This window comes from Netta rufina (genome assembly GCF_964035555.1).
Source record: "Netta rufina genome assembly, chromosome: 5".
In the NCBI taxonomy this organism is placed as follows: Eukaryota; Metazoa; Chordata; class Aves; order Anseriformes; family Anatidae; genus Netta; species Netta rufina.
This window is the reverse complement of record NC_140128.1, coordinates 47303306-47325312: the sequence shown is the minus strand read 5'-3', so window position 1 is coordinate 47325312 and position 22007 is coordinate 47303306. Positions and strand designations below refer to the sequence as shown.

General features: G+C 36.7%; 1 protein-coding gene across 2 annotated transcripts in view; it reads left to right on the top strand.

Moving 5' to 3' along the window:
- The window catches only part of EML5 (EMAP like 5), a gene marked incomplete at its 5' end in the record, with an annotated part of 100225 nt that overhangs the window by 5084 nt on the left and 73134 nt on the right, over positions 1-22007 (top strand). For both annotated transcript variants that reach the window (XM_084286969.1, XM_084286968.1), the window contains 4 exons: positions 15368-15527; positions 17797-17895; positions 18542-18610; positions 21056-21241. In XM_084286969.1, the coding sequence (XP_084143095.1) occupies positions 15368-15527; positions 17797-17895; positions 18542-18610; positions 21056-21241 (514 nt within the window). The remainder of the gene's footprint in view (positions 1-15367; positions 15528-17796; positions 17896-18541; positions 18611-21055; positions 21242-22007) is intronic.

Sequence of the window (22007 nt, the reverse complement as noted above, 5' to 3'; positions counted from 1 at the left end):
TTGTATTGTTCTCCCCCTGTTTGCGCCCTTTTCATTTGATGCATATCACGAGAAAACCCTATGAAAGGAGAAATGGAAACTTTTTTGCTCTTTTTCTTACAAAACATAACAGTGTATCCCAGAATCATAGAGTGGTTTGAGTTAGAGGGACCTCAGAGATCACCTGTATCCAGGGCTCCTGCCATGGACAGGGACACCTGCCGCTAGAGGGTTTGTAATGCAGAGGGAAGTTATTTTATTTCCTTCATTTCTAATCTTCCAGTAGACTGACACCCTAAGATCTGTCCTAGTTCTCAAAAACCTCAGTAAATAATTGAAGTAATTGAAAGCTAGGGTATTTGCTATCAGGCTTATTGTCTTGTTCCTGCCTGGAATAAATGTTATGTAGCTCTGACCTAGCCCCAGATAACAATCAAGCACAAATGTTGAGCAGCAGATACTATGTGCAGCTACAAAAATTATCATATAGAATTCTGTCGGTTGGTTTGGCAGGAGATCTATGCATTTTTACCAGGAATTTCACAACTGGTTGTATGTTTTGGATGCCGTGGAATGTAACTGAATGAATACCACCGCTGTGGCACCAGGAGAACTTTTCTTAGTTATCCATTACATGTGCAACCTCTTCTGTTCTTTTGCATTACCAATGTGATGGAGGAAAATTGTGCTTCAGCGTGTCCTGGTGAAGAATTCTTTGGACACAGCTGAGCTCTGGGTAGTCCAGAACTTCCTTTCTAGAAGGGATCTCTGTTGTTTATTTATTTGTGGAAATAGAAACCCTAAATTATTTCAACAGTCATAGTTTTTGAAGAAGTCTGGTTATCCCGCTTTGTATCCTTGAATAACATTACTGGAAGAAAACAGGAGTAAAATCCATATTACGGTTATCACAGAATCATTAGGGTTGGAAAAGACGTCCAAGATCATCTGATCCAACCATCACCCTACTACCAATATCACCCATTAACCCATGTCCCTAAGCACCACGTCCAACCTTTTCTGGAACACCCCCAGGGATGGTGACTCCAATGCCTGGCCACTCTTTCTGAGAAGAAACATCTCCTCATTTCCAACCTGAACCTCAAATCTGCATTGGCTCACATGTAGCAACACCTCAAAATGTTGCTTATATAATAGAAAGGAAAATCATGAGGTGCATACATCCCGATTTACTGGGGTTGTCTTGGACAGGCAGTCCCAAAGAAAGTATTTTGTAAGAATAACCCCACCACCACCAGTATATGCTGGGGCTGAGTGGCTGGAAAACAGCTTTGCAGAAGAGGCCCCAGGGGTTCTGGTGGACACCACATTGAACCTAAGTCAGCAGCGTGCCCTTGCTGCAGAGAAGGCGAGCAGTGTTCTTGGCTGCATCAGGCAAGGTACTGCCTGCAGGTCAAGAGAGGTGATCCATCCGCTTGATTCAGCAGGACTGGAGCAATGCATCCAGTCCTGTGACCCCCAGAACACAAGAGATGAGGATGTACTGGAGAGTCCAGTGGAGGGCCAGTGGTGGTGAAGGCACTCGAGCACACCTGCTATAAGGAAAGGCTGAGAGAGCCAGGACTTCATAGCCCAGAAGGAGAAGCCTCAGAGGTGGATCTCATCGATGTATAAAAATACCTGAAGGGGAAATGTAAAGAAACTGGAGTAAGGCACTTTTCAGTGGCACTCGGGGCCAGGACAAGAGACATTGGGCACAGGATCCTCCGTCTGAGTGTCAGGAAGCAATTTTTACTGTGAGGGTTGTCAAACACTGGAACAGAGAGGCTGTGGCGCCTCCATCCTTGGAGACATTCGGAAGCTGCCTGGACATCATGCTGGGCAACTGGCTGTAGGTAGCCCTGCTTAAGTGGGGGAGGTTGGGCAAGATGACTTCCAGGGGGTCTCTTCCAACGTCATCCAGTCCCTGCTCTGACATTGTAAGTGGGGTTCGTTTGATGAGGAACTCAGTGAGGAAATCGTGTTCTTGCTTCAAATGATGCAAGGTAATGGTGGAATCATGCAACGTGTGCAATTCCACTACAGCAACCCAAATCACTTGGCGAGGTTAATTCACCGAGACCGTTTGTCAATATAGTTTTCGTACTTTTAAATACAATATTTTGAGAGACTGATTTTTTTTCCAGGAAGTTTGGATTTTCACCTTAAAATCAAGTCCTCTTCTTAACTAATTCTTAGGCCTATGCGCTGCCATGTTTGTTGTGTTTATAGGAACGAGAAATCCAGCTCCTCTCACTTTTTTATCTCCAGATGTTCTTTAAAGGCATAATCAGTTTATTTCCCTCCATTAAAGAACTCCTGACTTAATGGAGCCTAAATTATGTCATAATTATACTAATCAGTCCTCCTCTGAGCCTCTAGCTCAAGTATCTTTTGACTGTCTGTCAGTCAAAATGGCAATGCCTACAGCAGAAGTAACTGCCAAAGTCCCAGTTATGCTCTGTCCAGCTTTTCATGGTAAGTGCTCTCAGACAATCAGGTGTGTAAAACTCCAGACTTGTTTTCGTGTCTTAAAGGAGTGAGAGAGAATGATCTGTTTTTTCCTTGAGAAGAGCAAGTTTTCTGAGTGGTTCAAGTGCTGTGAGGAGATGTCTGTGTTGTACCAGGCTGGTAGATGTTGGCTGAGAGGGTTGTTGTTGAATCCTTGTTTCAAGATTATTTTTTGCCTAGAGCTTTGTGTTATCTTTTTGAAGTATCTTCTGTGTGGATTAATCTGATGAAATTAAAATATTTTAGGAAAATATAATAAAACACTTCCTGTTCAATTTTGAATGGGACTAGAATGTGCACGTTGTTTGTGGTATGCATGCATATTAAGCAACTTTTTTTTTCTAGTTAAAACTGCGTAAATGCAAATGCAAAAAACATCCAACCAGAAGTGAACATCTAAAACACACCAGAAGTTAATTCAAGTAGACCTACACAGCAAGGGGCTATGGGCTTGCAAGCTTGCCTTCATGCATCGCGCTTTTTGTAGCCAGCAGTCACATCACCTTCTGGTCTGATTCTGTCAGCGTGCGAGGCAGGGGCAGATCAGGTCAATACTTAAATGAGAAAACATCTTGGCGCTGTAGGAAATGCTTTTCTTGAATTGGTAGTTGGCTGTTTTTCTCCAAACTAATGTGACAACGTGAGGCTCTAGGACAACATGTCACGGAAGGATAGGAAATAGAACCAATGGCTTAATAGCATTTGATGGTTAAAAAATTAAAAGAATTGCATGCAGAAATGTTGGGGTCTGCCCTATTCTTTTCATTTTTCCAAATTGCAATCAAAGCAATTATAATTCTGCTTACCTGCTTTTTAGATGTTTAATTCACTAGTTATCCTCTTGATATAGATAGGAAAGTAGATTATGTACCTGGCTGATTTCATAACGGCATTATGAAGTTATCTTATTATTGCGTTTACAATGTTATTATGATAGCATACACAGCAATAGGCAGTCACTTCGTATGTTTGAATAAAATAATTCTTTCGAAGGGTTTCTCTGAAGTGAAAATTTATGTTTTTATGAAAAACTTAAAGCTTCAGTTAAGCAATGAAATAAACTTCAGCTTTAAAAGTTTTCATATTTTTTCTGAGTTTTAGATTAAAACATAGCATGCTATTTTATCTGACATATCAAAAACTGAGGTTAGATTTTACTGTAATTATTAACCCAATCACTGTACTTTTTTTTGAAATGTACATAGCTTGAAACAGAAAAGAAATTATTATAAAATGTCCCCAAAACTATATAAAAATATTTTTTAAATCTTGTTTTACATTATCTTTCTTTGATGTTTTTAAAGCTTAAGCTTATAATGACATGAAGCTAAAAAGCTGGAGAATTTAGTTTAACATTTTGTAGTATCTCTAGGTGTTTGTGTAAACTGTATTTTGAAGTAAAATAAAATCACAATTTGGTAAATTATTATTACATCACTTACAGACAGAGTTAAGTTGTTGAGTTAGGACCGCACTTTTTTAATTTCCTTGATGCCAGATAAGAGAAGTAAAGTACTACTCAGAAACATGGCAAAGCTGTCTAGTTTGCATTGATAAGGATCAGTCATATGCTCAGTTTAAAATGTAGATATCTCAAGATACGTTTAGAATTATGATGCTGTTACAGTAATATCAGTGAAATTGTTTCATTAATAAGATATTTATTTAGCTTGGAATAATCTTTTGCTTTTGGTACTTTCATGTGGTAAACAGAGTTACTGAGCACTTGAAATAATTTCAAGTAATTTCAGAATAGAATTTTAATTTTCTTTTCAAGTGATGTGGCAGAGTGTAAAAGTTCTCCAGGCCAGTTTAATAATTCATCTGAATGCTTAACCCAGATGCTGTCAAATTCTCATCAAAATAAATACAGTCAGGATTTTCTGCATGGTAAGGCAGCACTCACACCAGAATCTGGTTTAGGCTGAATTTCCCCTGGTATACCAGCGAAATAAATACCTTCCAGAAAGTTACAGGTGCGTATAACTTCCTTGCGTTGGGGCTCAGATCACTCTGGTTACTCTAGTGACTAAAAAGACTTTCATTTCTACATCAGTATTACTATTTGGATTGCTGTTGTAGCTGCTACAATAGAAGGAGACATTACTCTTCAAAATACAGTGCTTGATTTGCACCAAGATGAGAAACAGGCACAAGTTACCTTAGGACTTTGTAGCAAAAGATAAGATTGAATTTTTAAGCCAAGCTTTTGACACCTATCAGTCATATATTGCAGAAGAAAGAACCCACAAAGAATTACAACCTGATAATAAATCCCTGGAACTTTTTTCCCTGTCTACTACCTTTACTTTCATTTGAAGCTGTTTGTATTTTTGCTTCAATTTACTGTTTGGTCATGAAAATAGCAAAAGCGATCGCAGCATTACAGAGGACAAGTATTTTTCAGTAGTAACTGATACATACTTTGAATCAATCACTCTTAGAGACATTGTCATCAGCCTGTGAACATGAAGGAATTACATCTTTTGAGGATCACATGCTGACACATCTATTATTTTGGCAATAGGTGAGATATTGCACTGCTACAGTGCATTTAAAGCAAGACATCTTTGACCATTTCCATTAGAAAAGTGCTTTTTTCTTGGCATTTTACCTAGCTGCTAGAGATGTCTGTATTATTAAATCTTCAGAGAAATGTTAGATGTCTTGTGCAGAGTAACTTTCCTGGGCTTAGTTGAAAAAGACTTTCTATTGACTGGAAGTCCTTGTCGCTGTTGAGAGGTAGACTCCTTTTTGTTCTAATAGGACCTGTAAGGTGGTGCCTGATGCCTGTCCTCCTATCAAAGCCCTGGGTATTCAGATACTACTTCCGAAGATACAGGGGACAATCTTTCCAGACATTTTTCTGAATTTCATGTCACTGCTTGCTCTTCTCACGGGAGTTTTTCTTTACAGTGCCTATTGCTTTGGTCTGCACAAAGGATGGATCAAAATCTGTATCTGTATACCCCTGATCAGTCTGGTTCTTTTGCCTTAAAACACACACATTACTTCCTCTCATTTAAGTCAAGAAATCTCTTATTTTAACTCCCGTCCCAACAATGATGTCCAGCTTTACATTGCTTGAATAATCATGGGGTCATCTTTGATAGATATTTTGGGGGGTTCACCTCTCAGCATTGTTTTTCCATCAGAGTGATATTCCCATGCTTAAGAGCAATGGATTCATACAAAAGCAGTAATAACTCCTCCTCAGTTGGGAATTGAAGTGCCTCTTTTTCTGAACAGAGGTGAGCCTTTTTGTTGATGTTTATTTACTTTAGACAGTCCAAATATTAACAAAACTACTAGAATTTAAGATAGGATTGTAGAAGTAAAGGAAACAAACATACACTTTAGATTAAAGAGATTTCTATGTTCGATTCAGCTAACACTGTTGGGTTTCATATCCAGTCTCAGACCCAGGACCTCACACTCAGAAATTCCAGCTCTATTACATTCTTGTGATCTTCAGTCAGGATCAATTTGACATTAAAAAAAAGCAAACAAAAAAAACAAAACAAACAAACAAAAAAACAAACAACTAGTCTCTTACAGAAGACTTGGTTATCTTGATAAGTGCTTTATATTGCATTTTAGTGTTGTGGTAACCTTTGGAGAGAAAACAAAACTAAACTAAACCAGGATTTAAATGGGAAGGAAGAGGTTTATTCACAATACTGTGAAATTAGTTAAAATTATCAAAATAAAGAAAAATTAGTCTGATTGCTAAGGTATTATACACCCATGTTTGCTAGGAACATGCAAAGTTGATGTTTACATTGCTGAATTTGCATGACAGTAATGTCAAGCTAACATGAATTTTAGAATGCTTATGCACGTGTCTAAATACATCTCAGTGAAGATAACTTTGTTAGCAATGGTATTCACTTTAGGACGAAAATATGCCATATTAGATTTCTTCTGTGAACAGTACTTAAAATTTATTTCATATCAGCACACTTGTATGAAATTCCCTCCTGCTCCCAAGAAACAGGGGAACTGTGTCCAAAGAGTAAGTGCCATAACTTTGCAGAGAATAATGTTATTTCAACAAATTGATTAACTTCACAGATACCACAAGTGGTACTACTGGTGGTTTAGCCAGGTCGGTGACAGATGACATGCAGGGATTTTTTTCTATTAATGTTGTGTTGTCTATAGGGCATGTATGACTTAAACTGTCTTTGTACAAGATATGTTGTATTGGATATTTGACATAAAACTATACATAAATGAAATGTACAGTTCTTGTGAAGGATTCAACTAAAGAGAAGAGAAGCAAAACTGAGGCAAAGGATGAGACTTAATAGTAAAGCAGATATGTCCAGGCTGAAAATGGTGTTTATCAAGTGCCCATAGTTCTAGTAAAGTCATTGTGTTCTCATCTCCAGCTCATACTTTTCAGTCTTGATTGCGTATTGAATTTTTCTTTAGTGGAATTGGAGAACAAAGTTTGTGGATATGACAGTCTTATAATGATGCTCTAAAAGACTAGATGGAAAAGAATTTTTACTGCTTTGCCTCTTTCTATTTACGTGGAACACTTTGTGACTAGATCTAGTTGGATATGTTATAAAAATAGCAATTCTTCAGTTCTCTGAATTACAGGGTAATGTTTTAATAAAAAAAGCTCCTAAAATATCACTGTTATGTAGATGCGTGCAAACATTACACACACCCCTATATAGTTTTCTAAAATTATTGGGGAAAAATATGATTAGGGGTAGAAGTCACATAGAAAGCTATATGCATTTTTGTTGTTCGAGGGCGAGTGGTGGTGAGATGTCTCCATTTTATCTAGGCAGTATGCATACAGAATGAGTGGATTAGTTCTGTGTTTTGGTTATCTGACAACTGTATAAACCTGCTCCTGACTTTTAGAACTGTGTTAATCCTCGTTCCCTGCTTATAATCCCTCCACAAGAGCAAGCAAGGTGAATGATGCTTTATCTTAGATCAGGACAAGGCATCTGACAGCATCTCGTGGTTGCCTGAGGATTTATTGTGGTGAATGTGACATTTGAAGCTAATTTTTTTCTTCCAGAGTACTTAGAGAAATAACAGAGAAAATGTAAGGAAGTGGTAAATGTTTGGTTTGTTGTTTTTTTTAATTATTATTTTTTTGTTGTATTTTTGCTTTTTTGATTGAGGTTGCATTTTTAGATATGTGTATTTTTAGGCACAGGTTCCTTTTTTACTTTGTGCTTTATTAATTGCTGCTTCTGTCATAGAAATTAATGCTATAAAAATGAATAACCTATGAGACATTATTCAGCAGTAAGTTCATTTATAAATAACTGATTTTTATCCCTTGCAGGTTACAGTGTTTGCTAATGCTAATGAGAATATATTTTGTTACCTTATTGGGAATACACAACTGGATCCTTATCCTTGAGATAAACATAATTTTAGAACAGAATACTTGTATTTTCTTGGAAGTATTGTTCATGAATGTTATTTATCTATCTTGTCCTTTGTAGTGGTTTTTAATAATGAAGTTTGTGAATTCAGATTTACAACAGTTTTCATTGCCTACCAAATGCCCATTGACCTTGGAGTCCTTTCAGTATTACATTTTCGAATGCCTTCCTGTTCTTTTATGCTTCTGTTACACATGGGGATTTGTTTGTTTTAGCAGACAGTATTTCATGCAAATATTCCTGTTATATGTCTATGCTGTTGCTTAAGTGGTTATCAAGACAGCAAGCAAAACGAGAATTTCAGGTACTTTCTTTAGAGCATTCCAGGCCTCCATCACATTTGTATGATGTTCCTAAATGATGCTTCAGGTGTTGTCTCAATTTTAAGTGGTGCCCTTGCTCATCTCACCGTTCTGGGTGTGAAGTGAGATGCTGGGATGATAAATGTCCTTGGCTTTACTTTTCTGTAGGAAAACACATGTGACTAACACCTGCAGAACACCCGGTGCTCTCAGGAGCTTACGAGGATATCTAGCAGATCTTTGGTCTCCAGGGTTGGCAAAATGCAGGCTGTCTTCGTGTTCCCTTCTACTCTAACCCTTTTTTGGTTTGTAATGAAACAGAGTCCATTGAAGCACAGGATATTGTGCTTGTCTCAGCTTCCCTAGCAGCTCTGTCACTGCTTTCTTCCCACCATTCCTTATTTTAAGCTAATCGCTAATTTTAACGCAGTGACCTTTCTGTACAAAAGAAAAACCTTTCAAAAATTGTCACTAATTATTCCATGACTCCATTCTTGCATATTCAAATGATAGGTTCTCACATATTCTGATAAGTTATTCATAATATGTCCCCTAGGAGAGAAGAATGAATTTCTGTTTAATCTACATGACTTATTCAGAAATATGAAATAAAATTGTATAATCTGTGGTTTGTTTTTTCCTCTATATAATACTGAAACATCTTGTATAAATTTCAAAAACCAGAGAGGGAAGATTAATCTAGTAACTTAAAAAGTGTTTTAAGTCTGCACTGGAGAAGAAGCAAATGGTAATGACTGGATGAAATTTGTAAGTCTTGTTACAGAGATACTCCAAGAAAACGTTGTTTCAAGACTTTTACCATAATAGTGAAAGATTTACAAATAAGTATATTTTGTACATCACAGAAGCCTATTTAGTTAGCTTGTGAAGTTAGGCACATCAAAAATAATCTTTTTCTGGAAAGAATTTTTTTGCTATTTTCCTGGCTCAAAATTTTGGAGTAAACACTTTGACCTTAAATCTTTCATTCTTTATATTTCTAATTCTGCAAACAGTGTAATGGGATTTTTTGACATTGTTTCATTTTCTCCCTGTATTTAATTAGAAATGAAGAGGGTTCCTATTGGCACTGGCAAAATCATTTATATTTGAAAGGAAGGGAAAAATTTTAATCTGTTTTCTGGAGGTGTTAACTCCCTTACTAGAATGCTTAAACCAACTGCACCCTCAGCAGTGGAGAAGGTGTCTACAAGAGGCAAAACCAGACACCTACCTGCATGAAATGGCATATAGCTCCAAGAACATTTTTCTTCAGTTTTCATATCTGTCCAGTTGGAAACTTTGCATTAGTGTTACTGCGCTCACTCTCTAACCCTTTCCTCTTTGAAGATCTTGTCTTTTTGTTCTCTTCTCCTGAGTTTTGTAACAGGGAAAAGACTAAAAGGTTCTCATTCAGAATCTCTTACAAACAAGCCTTTAGATAAAGGAAATGAAATTTCGTTCCCCTAGCTTTGTTAAGGTATGATGATGTCTAGATGAGCCTATAAATGATAGCACAGATCAGTTTCTAGATGCTCATCTAGAGCATCTTAGATGCTTTTCCTTACTACTCTTACAGTATAATTCTTATTGTCATGAGTCTAGGCTTTTGAGTTCCGTTGCATTGCTTGTTTGGATGTTCTGGAAATGACTGGGCAGCCATAACCAGTATTTTGAAAGCAATTAGAAATGGGACAGAAGAGAATTCCTTTGCAAAACATTTTCTGAGTATGGCTAATATCACCCTGCACAGTGTTTGTTGGAGTTGGATGTTTCAATAGTGTCCATATTGAAATAAAATATAACAACAACAACAAATAAGAAATCTGACACCTTTTTACAAAAAGAATGAAAGAAAATTAAAACTTAGGGCTTTGCAATGGTGAATTTTACAAGATTCTTGCCAGCTTTCCAGTTGTCTGTCTTGGATCTTCTGTGTATTATTCTCAGTTTGTCTGAGCAAGAATGCATCATCAAGGTTTCTTACTTGGAGACTTTTGTTTTTAGATGAGAACGGAAAGTACAAATTGTTTGAACTGTAGTTTACTAACCTTGTAAAATTATTTTAAGAATAAACTTCAACAACAGAAATTCTGATATGTCATTTCTTACGCCTAATGATAATGTGTTTTTTAGTGAATGACAAGTAGAGTCTGTTGATGAAGGATTTACTAGTCTCTTTCGATAAGTTTTATGTTAGCTTCAACTCTTACTTCTTGTTAATCTAAAAACATACGCATCTGTCTGAGAATAGAGAACAATAATAAGAGAAACTGCATCTGGGAATAATCACTGTTATTATAATGTTGTACTATCCTATTGCCTGGTCCCCATTACAGACTCTCTTAGTTTGAAGTTTTATGCCTGCACAATTTAAGGAATCTGGAAAAAGCTTTACATGATCTTGGTGCTATGACAGCAGCTATGTGGAAGACCTAGTAACGATGCTTCATGAAGAGTAGTGGTTTGTTTTGTCTATGGGAAATAAGCCTGTCCAGATTTGATCTACATAAACTTTTACGAGAAATGTTTGCTGCTTACAGCTCTTCCTGCTATGGCAATTGAGGCAGTATGACATAAATGTAGTTTCTCCTATTATTTTTTTTTCCTGGAGAAATATGGGTAAGTGTCAGCAAATAAGAGATTATCTACAACTATACATAAAATATCTCTAAACTTACAATGAAAATATTTTTCTCTTTTTACTCATAGAAACAATTTGACACTTGAAATTGACTCTTCATTAATAGATATCTGAGTGTGTTATTTTGCAGCAGTACTTTTTGTGCATTTTTACTGGTGTCCTAGTTTTATGAAGCTCAGGAGTAGTCACGTGAGTATATTCTTGGATTTTCATCCAATATTGTTGCTAAGGAAACATCATCTTTAATACTGTATCCTTGTCTGCAGCTTGTCTGTATTAATCAATGCCTGCTAATGCTCAGAACAAAACAAGGGAAGATAGAAAAAATCTTGATTTGTTTTATAATAAAGTAGAGTTTTTGCAGACTATTCTCCTTCAGGATCCCTTCCCACCACAAAACTCACACAAATTGGAGGGTCACAACTGTGTCTCTGGTGTCATCCCAAACTCATACTATGGGCAATTTTTGTTTCTTCAAGAGGCTGGCATTAATCGTTGACATCATTAATCTACCCTGGGGATTGTACAGTGTGTGGGTCTGGTCGGAGTGGTGGGGAATGCTTGTGTGCAATTCTGGAAGGGAGGGAGAGCCTTTTGTTTGGACTGTAAGCGAGGAGCTTGAATGCAATGAGTTGAGAGGCATATCCCTTTTCAGTACACTGTTAAAATTGTAATACTGTATTTCAGTCAGCTTGGAAGATCCATCTGGAAAAAGGCATGCCAGTCAGAGATATCAGCAGATCTCTGTTCTCTGCAGATTCAGGCTATTTGGTTGCAGTAGTGAGAGGCAGAGTCTTGGATTTTCTACCTCTTAACTCTTCTCAGAAGTATCGAATTTTATATCCAATTTCAAAATTAATTTGACTAAGCAATTTGTTAGTCTAATTCCTGCTTTATTTCATGGTCGTATATGCCTTTTTGGACATTTTCCTTCAGATCTGCCTCTTTGGAGACACTGTGTTAGAACTATCATTTTGCTCTGGAAAAGTCCAGGTCAGACAGGCCAGAGGTAAGCAGGAAAGCCTGAAAAACATGTCTTGTGAGGAATATTTGTTTCCTTTTTTGGACAAGCAGTGGTATCTCATTCCTCAGGTTAGTCATCCCTCAGAAAAGAGCAAAAAATATCAGGGACAATTTTCCAGCCTGTCTATGTAGGCTAGCTGCAAGCACAGTTTCCGCAGCCTAACCTGGAGAGGTCATCCCAGCTTTCATTATCAAAACAGTAAAAGGAACATGAGTTCTTTCTTTCCAGGTGCAGAGCTTCTCATTTGCACTAAGCATTCTCCTACCCCTACAGAGGAGGGAGAAAAAAATCACAAGAAAATCCTTGTGAGAGATCAGCATACTGAAATCTGTGGAGCCTACACCAACAGCACTGGCGGCTGTCTTGAGAGCTGAGCCCCAGTCATGGTTTTCTGCCTTTCCGCAGGGACTGACCATGGGCAGTAAGCAACAACACCAGCAGCTGGAGTGTTGTAGTTGGACACCTCTGCAGGGCTGTCTGCGATATCTCCTCTGGGGATATTCAGAGAGATCTTGTTGTGCTTGTTTGTTTCTGTTGAATGCATCATGTGTGTGAGTGAAGTAGTCTCTGGATTGCAAGTGTTTTTCCATGCCAGGCACCCATTTGAGTTAGATTTTTTTTTTCTTTCTGCATTAATAAGTTGCATGCAGTACATTGCTCAGGGCTGCTTTAATAATGAAAATGCCTGAATGTGTGAATTGTAGCTATGCTTTTACTCAGGAGGTTAGAACAAGATACCATACACATGTATCTGGTATTTATTGTGAAGCCTGTAAGGATTGCTCAGTCACTCATAGTCCAACAAAAGACCTGGTAATGATCTTCAGGTCTCTGAAAACTGGAGTCTGATTCTTCAGCTTTGGTCAGAGCTCAAAATTTCAGACCTGGAACGTGCTGTGTAAAAGCAGTCAAGACTTGAATATTGAAGAAATAGCATCATATCATTTGTAGCTCATAGGAAAGTCACATAAATAATTGTAGCAATTTTCTTTTTCTCAGTGTAGGTAATAGAAGTAGCAGTCCCTTGACTCATTCCCCGCTTCCCTCTTCAACCTGTCCTGAAAAGCCAGAGCTAAAAAAGTTGGTAGTAGTACTTTAACCAATCCTTCACTCCTTGTGTTAGAAGAAATAGCAAGGAAAGGTACTTGCAGGTAATCACCTCTTCAGTTGCTGCCTACACCTCTGCTATTCAGTTTTCTTGAAATCCCTCTACAGTGGATTTTTTTCAGAAAAGCTTGCTAATTTAAAATATTTATGGTGTATTTATTTTCTTTTACTTTCAGTGACTATCTAAAAAGGTGGTTAGCAATTTTAGTGTAGAGACTGAAATAATAGATAAAGGGCAGTTAATTCTGTGGTAGTGCCTGTTGTGATTAAAAGACAGGCTTTGGATCTTAATTTCTTCTCCATGATCCTACATATGAGCTTTCTGTTTAAGCCAGTATTTTATGTAGAATAGAGTTGAGTTAGAATAGAACAGGAAGACACCTTCAAGGATCATCCAGTCCAACAGCCTGACCACTCCAGGGCTAACCAAAAGCTCAAGCACATTACTGAGGGCACTGTCTAAATGCTTCTTGAACGCTGCCAGGCATGGGGCACCAACCATCTCTCTAGGAAGCCTGTCCCACTGTCTGACCACTCTTATGGTCAAGGCATTGTCCCTAATGCCCAGTCTGACCCTCCTCTGCCGCAGCTCTGTGCCATCAAGTCCTGCACCCAGATCATTGACAAAACTATTGAACAGAACTGTCCCCGAATCGATCCCTTGTTTCACTTGTTGCTTTTGGTCAGGACAGAGTAAGCCAATGTTGGTGTGCAGGCAGTGTTAATGCAAGGTGTGGTGTGGGGCTGTTCCTGCAAGTGTCTGCATGTCCAGAGCAACGCCTGAGTGTTTTTCAAGCATAGGGGCTATCAGAATTGCAGTTGTGGAGTGGTGCCCCTCATCTGATTGCCCCTCCGTGTATTTCTGTGTTCCAGTGATTCACTTGCCTTAAATTGCACCAAGCGCAAGTAGCAGAGCTAAGTATGGGATTGAAAAGTCCTGACGTCATGTTTCATGAATCAGTCATAAGACTGCTGTATTTTTACTTTTTCTTCTTAGTTTGTCTCCAAGCACAAAAAAAAAAGTCAGTCTTCTCAGTTCCTTTCCCTTCTTGAAATTCTTTATTGTCCATCTGGTCTTCTCTCTCCCTCTTCACAGTGTCTTTGTAAAAATTAGATCATTTCAAATGCAACATTTTCTCGCCCTCCACATGCTTTTCTTATTTCCCCATGCATACACCATCTGCCTGTGTGCTCTGGGAGATGTGCAGGTGTTGGTCAGGATTAGGTGGCAGAACTGAAGTGAAATGTGATAAGTTTTGCTTGCCGGTTCCTTCATGCATTGCTTTTTGATTATGAGGTTGCTCTGTCAAATAAAGAAGAAAGCAGAGAACCAAAGAAATATCTATGGAGTAGAGGACAAGCAAAGTGGGGAAATGTTGGTTGCTTGACCCTTGTACTGAGGATAATGCAGAATAGAGAGAAAGAGGAATTCCCGAAGAAACTTTGCAAGGCCCACAGTCTTTTTTATCTTTTGTGGAAACTTTGAAGATTAAATGGTTCCTCTCTTAGCATTGTGCTTGTGAAATCTGACAACTCTCTGAAATGCTATATGATAAGAGGAAAAAGTACAAAAGGATAAAGCATGGTGCAGCATGGCCTCATGAAATATAAGCAGCTTCTAACATGATTCTCTACTTTTTTTTTTTACACATAAGAGATATATATATCTTAAGAATTTAATCTTCTGGTCATTTCCTTGGTGCATTTTTATATATATTTATATATACACATATATACTCCCTTGGTCTCCACCCTTTGAACTTCATTCATCAAAATCAAAGTTTGGGTGTAAGATCTTATCGCTGCGAAGTGCTCAACCTTTCTCCTTTCTAAGTAATGTTGAGAAGATAAATATGTTAAGTATATGTTGGCGGTGGTTCTGCCCACCAGTCTCCACAGATCATTCCTCTGATTAGTAGGGGGAGGAAAAATTTTAGCCAAACTAAGTAGCTGGCTTTTGAAAGTTTATCTCCCTGACTCATGATATTTTTTAGATCACTTTGGCCTGTTTTATCTACTCTGTGTAGAATCTCATCAAGTAACATAGTTGGTTCTCTATTGCAGTGTGCTCTTTTTTATTTTATGAACTATGAATTGACAGATATCACATCTTCCCTTGCAACTTACTGCCATAAACAAAACAAAAGCCATATCTTTAATTGGAGAAATGCTTGAAGGCCCAAATTGAAGAAATTTGGGGGCATGAACCGTATTAAATATTACAGCAATTATGGAATTTGATTCAAAAAGATATAAAATCTACTATAAATGGTAAAATGTTATAAAATAATTTCTATCAAAAAACACTAATGCAAACAACTTAGGCAAATGTAGAAGTTTTATGCAAAAATATTTTATATCTTTCTTTTTTTGGCAGCCTTGCTTTGCATCCTGAACGTGTGCTGGTGGCAACAGGTCAAGTTGGAAAAGAACCGTATATCTGTGTGTGGGACTCGTACACTGTGCAAACTGTATCCGTTCTGAAAGATGTTCACACACACGGTATAGCTTGCTTGGCTTTTGATTTAGATGGTCAGGTATGTAATTCTTTTTTTTTTTTTTTTTTCAAACACTTTAAGAAACTCTGCATCTGTGAGAGCTCTTGTATTGCTGGAAGAGATTGGTGGCTGTCCTTATTAAGATGATTGATGCCAGATGGGGCTCTACTGAACATGAATGGAGGAAAGCCTAGTTGTAACTTGTTTCTGTTAAAACATACTGAAATTATTGTAGGGAGGCTTTGAGTTTGTCAGATTGATCTACAGATTTTATCATTTTAATTTCTCACTGTTTGCAGCTTTCCGGAGTCAGCTGCTTTCTACAACATGCTTTGTAGTTGACAGTGATGTCTTTTCTCTGTGTTGTTCTTGTCGGTGTAAACTCGTGTGTCAATTCCTCACTTGGGCAACATTAATAATTTAAGATCAGAATTTACCAGATCGTTTTGTTGGAGTACTCTAACTTTTTTTTTTAGTGTGCAGTTATGCATTCCCTGTGTGGATTTGAGAGATTTGAATCTCTCAAAAAATTTGAACAAATCTGTGATTTGTTCTAGGAATGTTCAGAACTGATTTTTATGTTAAAAGCCATAAATGGTCAGAATTCAGACTCTGATTTTCTCCGTGTTTCCATATGATCACTTTTTTTTTGGGCACTTCTTTAAATCTTATGGCCTGAAAGGGAAGCTGGATACAGGTTTTTTGAGATCTGTATCTCCAGAATTGTCTCCCTCTGGAAGTGTCTCCATGTGCAAAATATGTTTGTTTGCATCTTTCCTATCCTTTTACATCCAGACTTGTCAGACTGCAGTTCTCTCTGATGAGGTTCTTCTAAATACTCCCCACGAGGAGAGTCTAATGTTTGATAGTGATTTTAATTACTTGAAATATTTGACATTACATGGGATTTTGATTTATTGGAGTGGTACAGAAATGTATTGAAATTGCAAAATAAGCATTATGTAGCAATTGCAGTGTACAGATGAATTGCATTGAAAACATGACTCCTGTAGTCAGTCTTAAATGCTCACCATCGCATTTCTGGGCATCCCCAGTTCCCAGGAAGGAATAAATGGATTGAAGCCAGCTCAAGCCTGTTGCTTTCTTCAGAGTTTGTTTTATTAGTGGTTCAGTTTTTGTACTTTTGTTGGGCAATATATACACTCCACCCCTGCTTGTCTGGTTAGCTCAGGAAGACAATTCTTTGTTATTTGATTCACACAATTTGGTGATATGCTGGTGCAGCTGTTTCATCTAAAGCCAAGGTTATTCTACAGTTTCCCTACTGTTGAGATGCGTCCAGCTTTCTTTACAATTTATTCTTCTGTGAGATCATTAGTTGGTGTTGTGTTTTTTGACCTTCTCCTTTGAACTCTCCTTTTACCATGGAGATATGCAGGTTGGTAACAAGATTTTCTGGTTCTTAAGAGAACTGAAAGCATCATTTAATAAATCTTTCAAATGCCTTTGAAAGATAAATATATCAGTTCATATCTGGTAAGGCATCAGCTGTTTTTTTGTTGTTTGTGTGTGTGCTGGCTGCATGTCGTTTGTAAAGCTAGTCTACTTTTACGCTTCTCTTTGTACAGTAGGTCTGGAATTGACCTTGTTAGAAGTGTAGCTGAAACTGAAAATGATGTTCCTTCCAATAATGTATTTAAGAGTATCTAAAAGATTGAAGTTGGCATTAATAATTAAGGAGCATGAAGATCACTTATATTTAACTTTCTTTTTTTTTTTTTTTTTTTTTCTTCCCTTAATTTTGGAGCTTTAGAGACAGAAAAGAAATGATGTTATTGGAAATAAGTTTCTGTATTTGGGGGGAAAAAAAAGTTTACAATTGGGGTTTGCTTTTGCTTGTAACTGTTCTTAATCTCTTGTTTCTAAGAAGTTTGAAGAAAATCTTTTTTGTTTCTTTGTATCTCTTGAACTTTTTAAATAAATAACTTGAATTCTGCAAGTTAGATGAAATTCAAAGTAAATGCAAGTAATTTCATTAACTTTTGAGAGGTTATTTGTTTTTGCAAATGTCTCTTACTGTTTGCCATGTATGTTATATACAATGATGTATTATGAATCAGAAAATATGTTGTTATCTGAGAAGACCTTACTTTATGATCATGATGTCATGACTGAAGAGAGAAAGCTTTCATTCGGAATAAGATGGTATATTTTTTCTTCTACATCAAAGTGTAGATATTTCTTACTCAACTTTGTTGTGAATTTGTTCTTTGAAGTTACTCTTTCTCTAGCCTTGACTAATATATTGAGTTATTTTTATTTATTTATTTAATTTGGCTATTTTTAGCGGTTGGTCTCAGTTGGTTTGGATTCAAAAAACACAGTTTGTGTATGGGACTGGAGAAAAGGAAAATTGTTATCAATGGCTCCTGGTCATACAGACAGAGTAAGTATTACTACGAATTTGAGTGTCAATGTAGTCTTAATTTGTTAAACCATGTCTCTGTATACGTACTAGAGCTTTGTCTAAACAAAAAAATATTTTACATTATAGAAACTGAATTTGCATAAAATGTGGATGTGTGTTAAGATATGTAAAGATATGAAAGATACATAAATTTATTTCTGAAATAAAACAAATTTATTTCTGAAATAAAATGTGTAGCTCGTATATTTGTGTATGCTTTGTTGAGACTGTGAGCATGCAAAGGAATTGCAAAATTAAAGCACTTCTTAGACCTTAATCCCAGTATGTAAAATCAAAATGCAAGTTATCTCTTAGATTTCTCTAGTCTCTTAGATTTTCTTAAATGAACCTTGTTATTTTCATGTGTTGTGATTACTGTAGGAGAAAAAAAAACACCAACAAAGAATATGAATTACATTTTTTCAACTTCACTGTTGAATGAAGGGATAAATAAGTCATTCTGGTAGCTCTATTTAAAGCATTTTAGACGGTCTGTTAATTTGGTACAGGTTTATACTGTTTTCACTATCCCGTGGGAAGACCATCTCTGCTGATATTTGTGTGTGTTTTTTTTGTCTTTTTTTGTTTGTTTGTTTGTTTTTGTTTTTGTTTTGTTTTAATGCAGATATTTGATATTTCTTGGGACTTGTACCAGCCAAACAAGCTTGTCAGCTGTGGCGTAAAACACATCAAGGTAATGAAAGAAATGATAATTATAAAATAATTATTTGTATTTTGTAAGATACGGCAAAAATGGAATCTAAAAGTAGTACGTATCTGAAAGGAATATAATATGAAAGGTCCTTCGTATGATTACTACTGTTACTTAAGGACTGCAGCCATGGGTCATATATGACTGCACTAGGCATGTTACAATATATACAGTGGAAAAGCAGACAGTCTCTGCTGAAAAGAGTTTGTGGCCTTGTAGACAAAAATACAGAAAGAATAAGAGTTGTCAGTAGTATCACATGGGATGATCCCGTCATAATTTAAAATTTAGGTAGTCTAAAATGCACGTGGAATCTCAAGTAGCGTGAGACAAAGTACTCACATTTAAAGTCAGTCCTCATACTCAAGTTTCTTATTCTTAAACAATTGTTGCATTATGAGGTGAAATGAGTTGAGAATGCATTTCTTAGTTTGAGAGAATACAGAAATACAGTGGAAAGGGAAAGGAAAATGATTTTTCTTTTAATTCCTTTTTTTCTGCATGCTATTCCTGCTTTTGTAATGGGCAAGGAGTGTTCAAAATGGCACGATTCATGATTTGGGCAGGTCATGTCTTCTTCAGTGTTCTGTAAAAACACTCTGCTTCGTTTGGTGCGTGTACCAACTGACATGCAGAAACAGCTGCTTTTTCAGACTTAATTGTGTCAGTAGGATTATCAATGCTTGGCTGCCATTAGGTATGTTTCCTAAAGGAAGTCACTCTCTTATCCTATGCACTGCCTTCTGTGTTACCATGTAACAGCAGTAGATGGCAGTTTAAAAGTTCTGTATTGCTCTTAATGTGTAGGGACCTATGGTGGGGAAAAAATATTGCCTTTTTCTTAAAAGGAACTTTTAGATTAGTATAGATTGATGGCTTATTGGAAAAAGTCTACGGTATCTTGGCTAGATTGCATACCTCTTTGAGCGTAGTGTTTAGTGTGTCATTTACAGATTTCCAAGAGCTTGATACATTTTTTTTCTGATTCAAGATCTAAAAGGACTGTTATGTCAATAATATGCTAACATTTGCCAGCTGCGATTTAGTATATTTACAGTGGCTTTATGTCAAAACCTATCTATTTATATAAGAAAAGTTTATTTGAGCAACTTTAAGCTTTTTTAAAGCATCTACAAAGCCTTTTTTTTTTTTAATTAAAAAAGGCATTTTAAAAATAATTGATGTTTCCTTAGAGAAAAACTTTTAGATAAAAATCAATCCTAATGGTGTAGAGACCTTTTGAGCAGGCAGAGGTTTTTTCTCTTTTCTTAAATTCTTTGTGTTATCTTTGATATCAGTAATTAATTATTTTCCTGTTAGTAATATTATTGCATTCTTTGATTCACAAAATCAAGTTAAATAGGCAATTCCAAATAAAGTGTTACTAAGGAATTACTTCTTTTAGATAAGTTACTTTCTTCCATGTTGGGGCTAATGTTTAATTCATGCAGTAATTGTACGGTTACTTCTCAAGTAACAACATAATTTATGACCGTGTACTTTGGTTAAAGAAATAGTAGTTAAGACACAGGGATTTGTCTGGTCTGTGTATGGTTATTTCTTCATTATGTTATTGCTGGTACAAAAATCTGTTTGTTGCAACTTTTTATATTATCCCGTATTAATTGAATTCTATGCTTAGAATTTTGAAAAGATTGTTGGTAACAGAAACTTGCTGTGAAATATAGTTCAGTAAACATGCATACGCAGAACAGTCTGAGACAATGTAAGTGTAACCTGTCAGCAGTGATTAAATAAATGCTTTCACATTTAGCACTGGATTTTTTTTCCATTTAGCACTGGATTTGAAATTCTGTCCAGCAGCTTGTTGACTTTACAGTGCACGTTTGTGTGTTTGAACATCAGGGTTTGATGGGAATATGAAAGACAACTACTTTATATGATCAGAAGTGATTAAGTCTGTAATAAGACCAGCCAGTTATAAACAGAGCAAGTTGCAACTGTATCAGAAATTTCTATGATCAAATCATATCTTTAAATGTGTAAAGTATAAATGCAGCATTTACAAAGTGAAAATGCATTGCTTGTGTCTTGCATTAGAGAAAGATCAGATAATTCTATTATGAAACCATTTTCCAAAATGACTGAAAATACAGCTGATGTGCAAATTATAATTTGGTCAAAGAATTCCAATTTGATTTTTAATACTGATACCCAGAAACTCCTTCCTTCCTATGTACTCCACAGTGCAGATGTGGAAAGGTAAACTCTGTTAAATAAATAAAAGGTTGTTAAACAAGTGGCGAACTAAAGCAGGGAAAATGTTAAACAAGTGGCGAACTAAAGCAGGGAAAAGGAGATGGATGATGTACTTTGGAAGTAAAGTCTCTCTCTCTCTCAGAAGAACATGTTAAATTATAGGAGATTAGCAAAATATCCATCTCTCTAAATTACTTTATCTTGCAGTTCTGGAGCTTGTGTGGCAATTCGTTGACACCAAAACGTGGTGTTTTTGGCAAAACTGGTGATCTCCAAACTATATTGTGCCTAGCTTGTGCAAGAGATGAAGTGACGTATTCTGGTGCACTGAATGGTGACATTTATGTTTGGAAAGGAATAAACCTTGTACGGACAATACAGGGAGCACATGCTGTAAGTATATCTCCTTAAATTAATATAAAATTATAAACAGATTTCTGGAGAGCCAGAAAGGAAGGTGCAAGATCACCTGGTCTATGCTCCTAAGCAATTCCCCATGGTAGAGACTAATGATGTCTAATCTTTCTTCTTCACTTTTTCTTTCCCTGGCTTAAGATTTCTGTGGCGGTAGAAAGGGAGCATTAGATTGAGAAATGCGTTTAGATGCCCATTTGTGTTTTTTTCCCGTTGTAGTCGATGGGGATTTAGTCTGTAAACAATGTATTTATATTTTCCCTTAAATAGACACCTACTGCTCTGTTCATTTGCTCATGTGTCTAGTGACATTTTTAGATACCAGTATTGAGTATAAGTCTACATCATCTAACTGTATTTTGTGGATATCTAATTTATTCAGAAGCATATCAGGTGGCCTGGACTCCTATGTTTAGTCAATGGGTGATGAAACAAAGAAATGGGTACCCAGAGAGCTTGTGGAGTCTCTATCCACGTATCTCCATTGGCGATAATCCAAATACGACTGGATGCAGCCCTGGGCAATCTGCTATTAGCTGACCCTGCCTTGAGCAGAGTTTGGACTGGATGCCCTCCAGAGTTTCTGGCCAACATCAGCTATTCTGTGATCTTGTGAATTGAGTCCTACTGGCTAATTAAGTGATAGCTCTCTAAAGTCCATTGACTCTACAGACTACTTAAGCCCAAACATGTACCTTTTTTGTCCAGACACATGCTTAGTCATTTTAGCTTGAGTCAATCATTC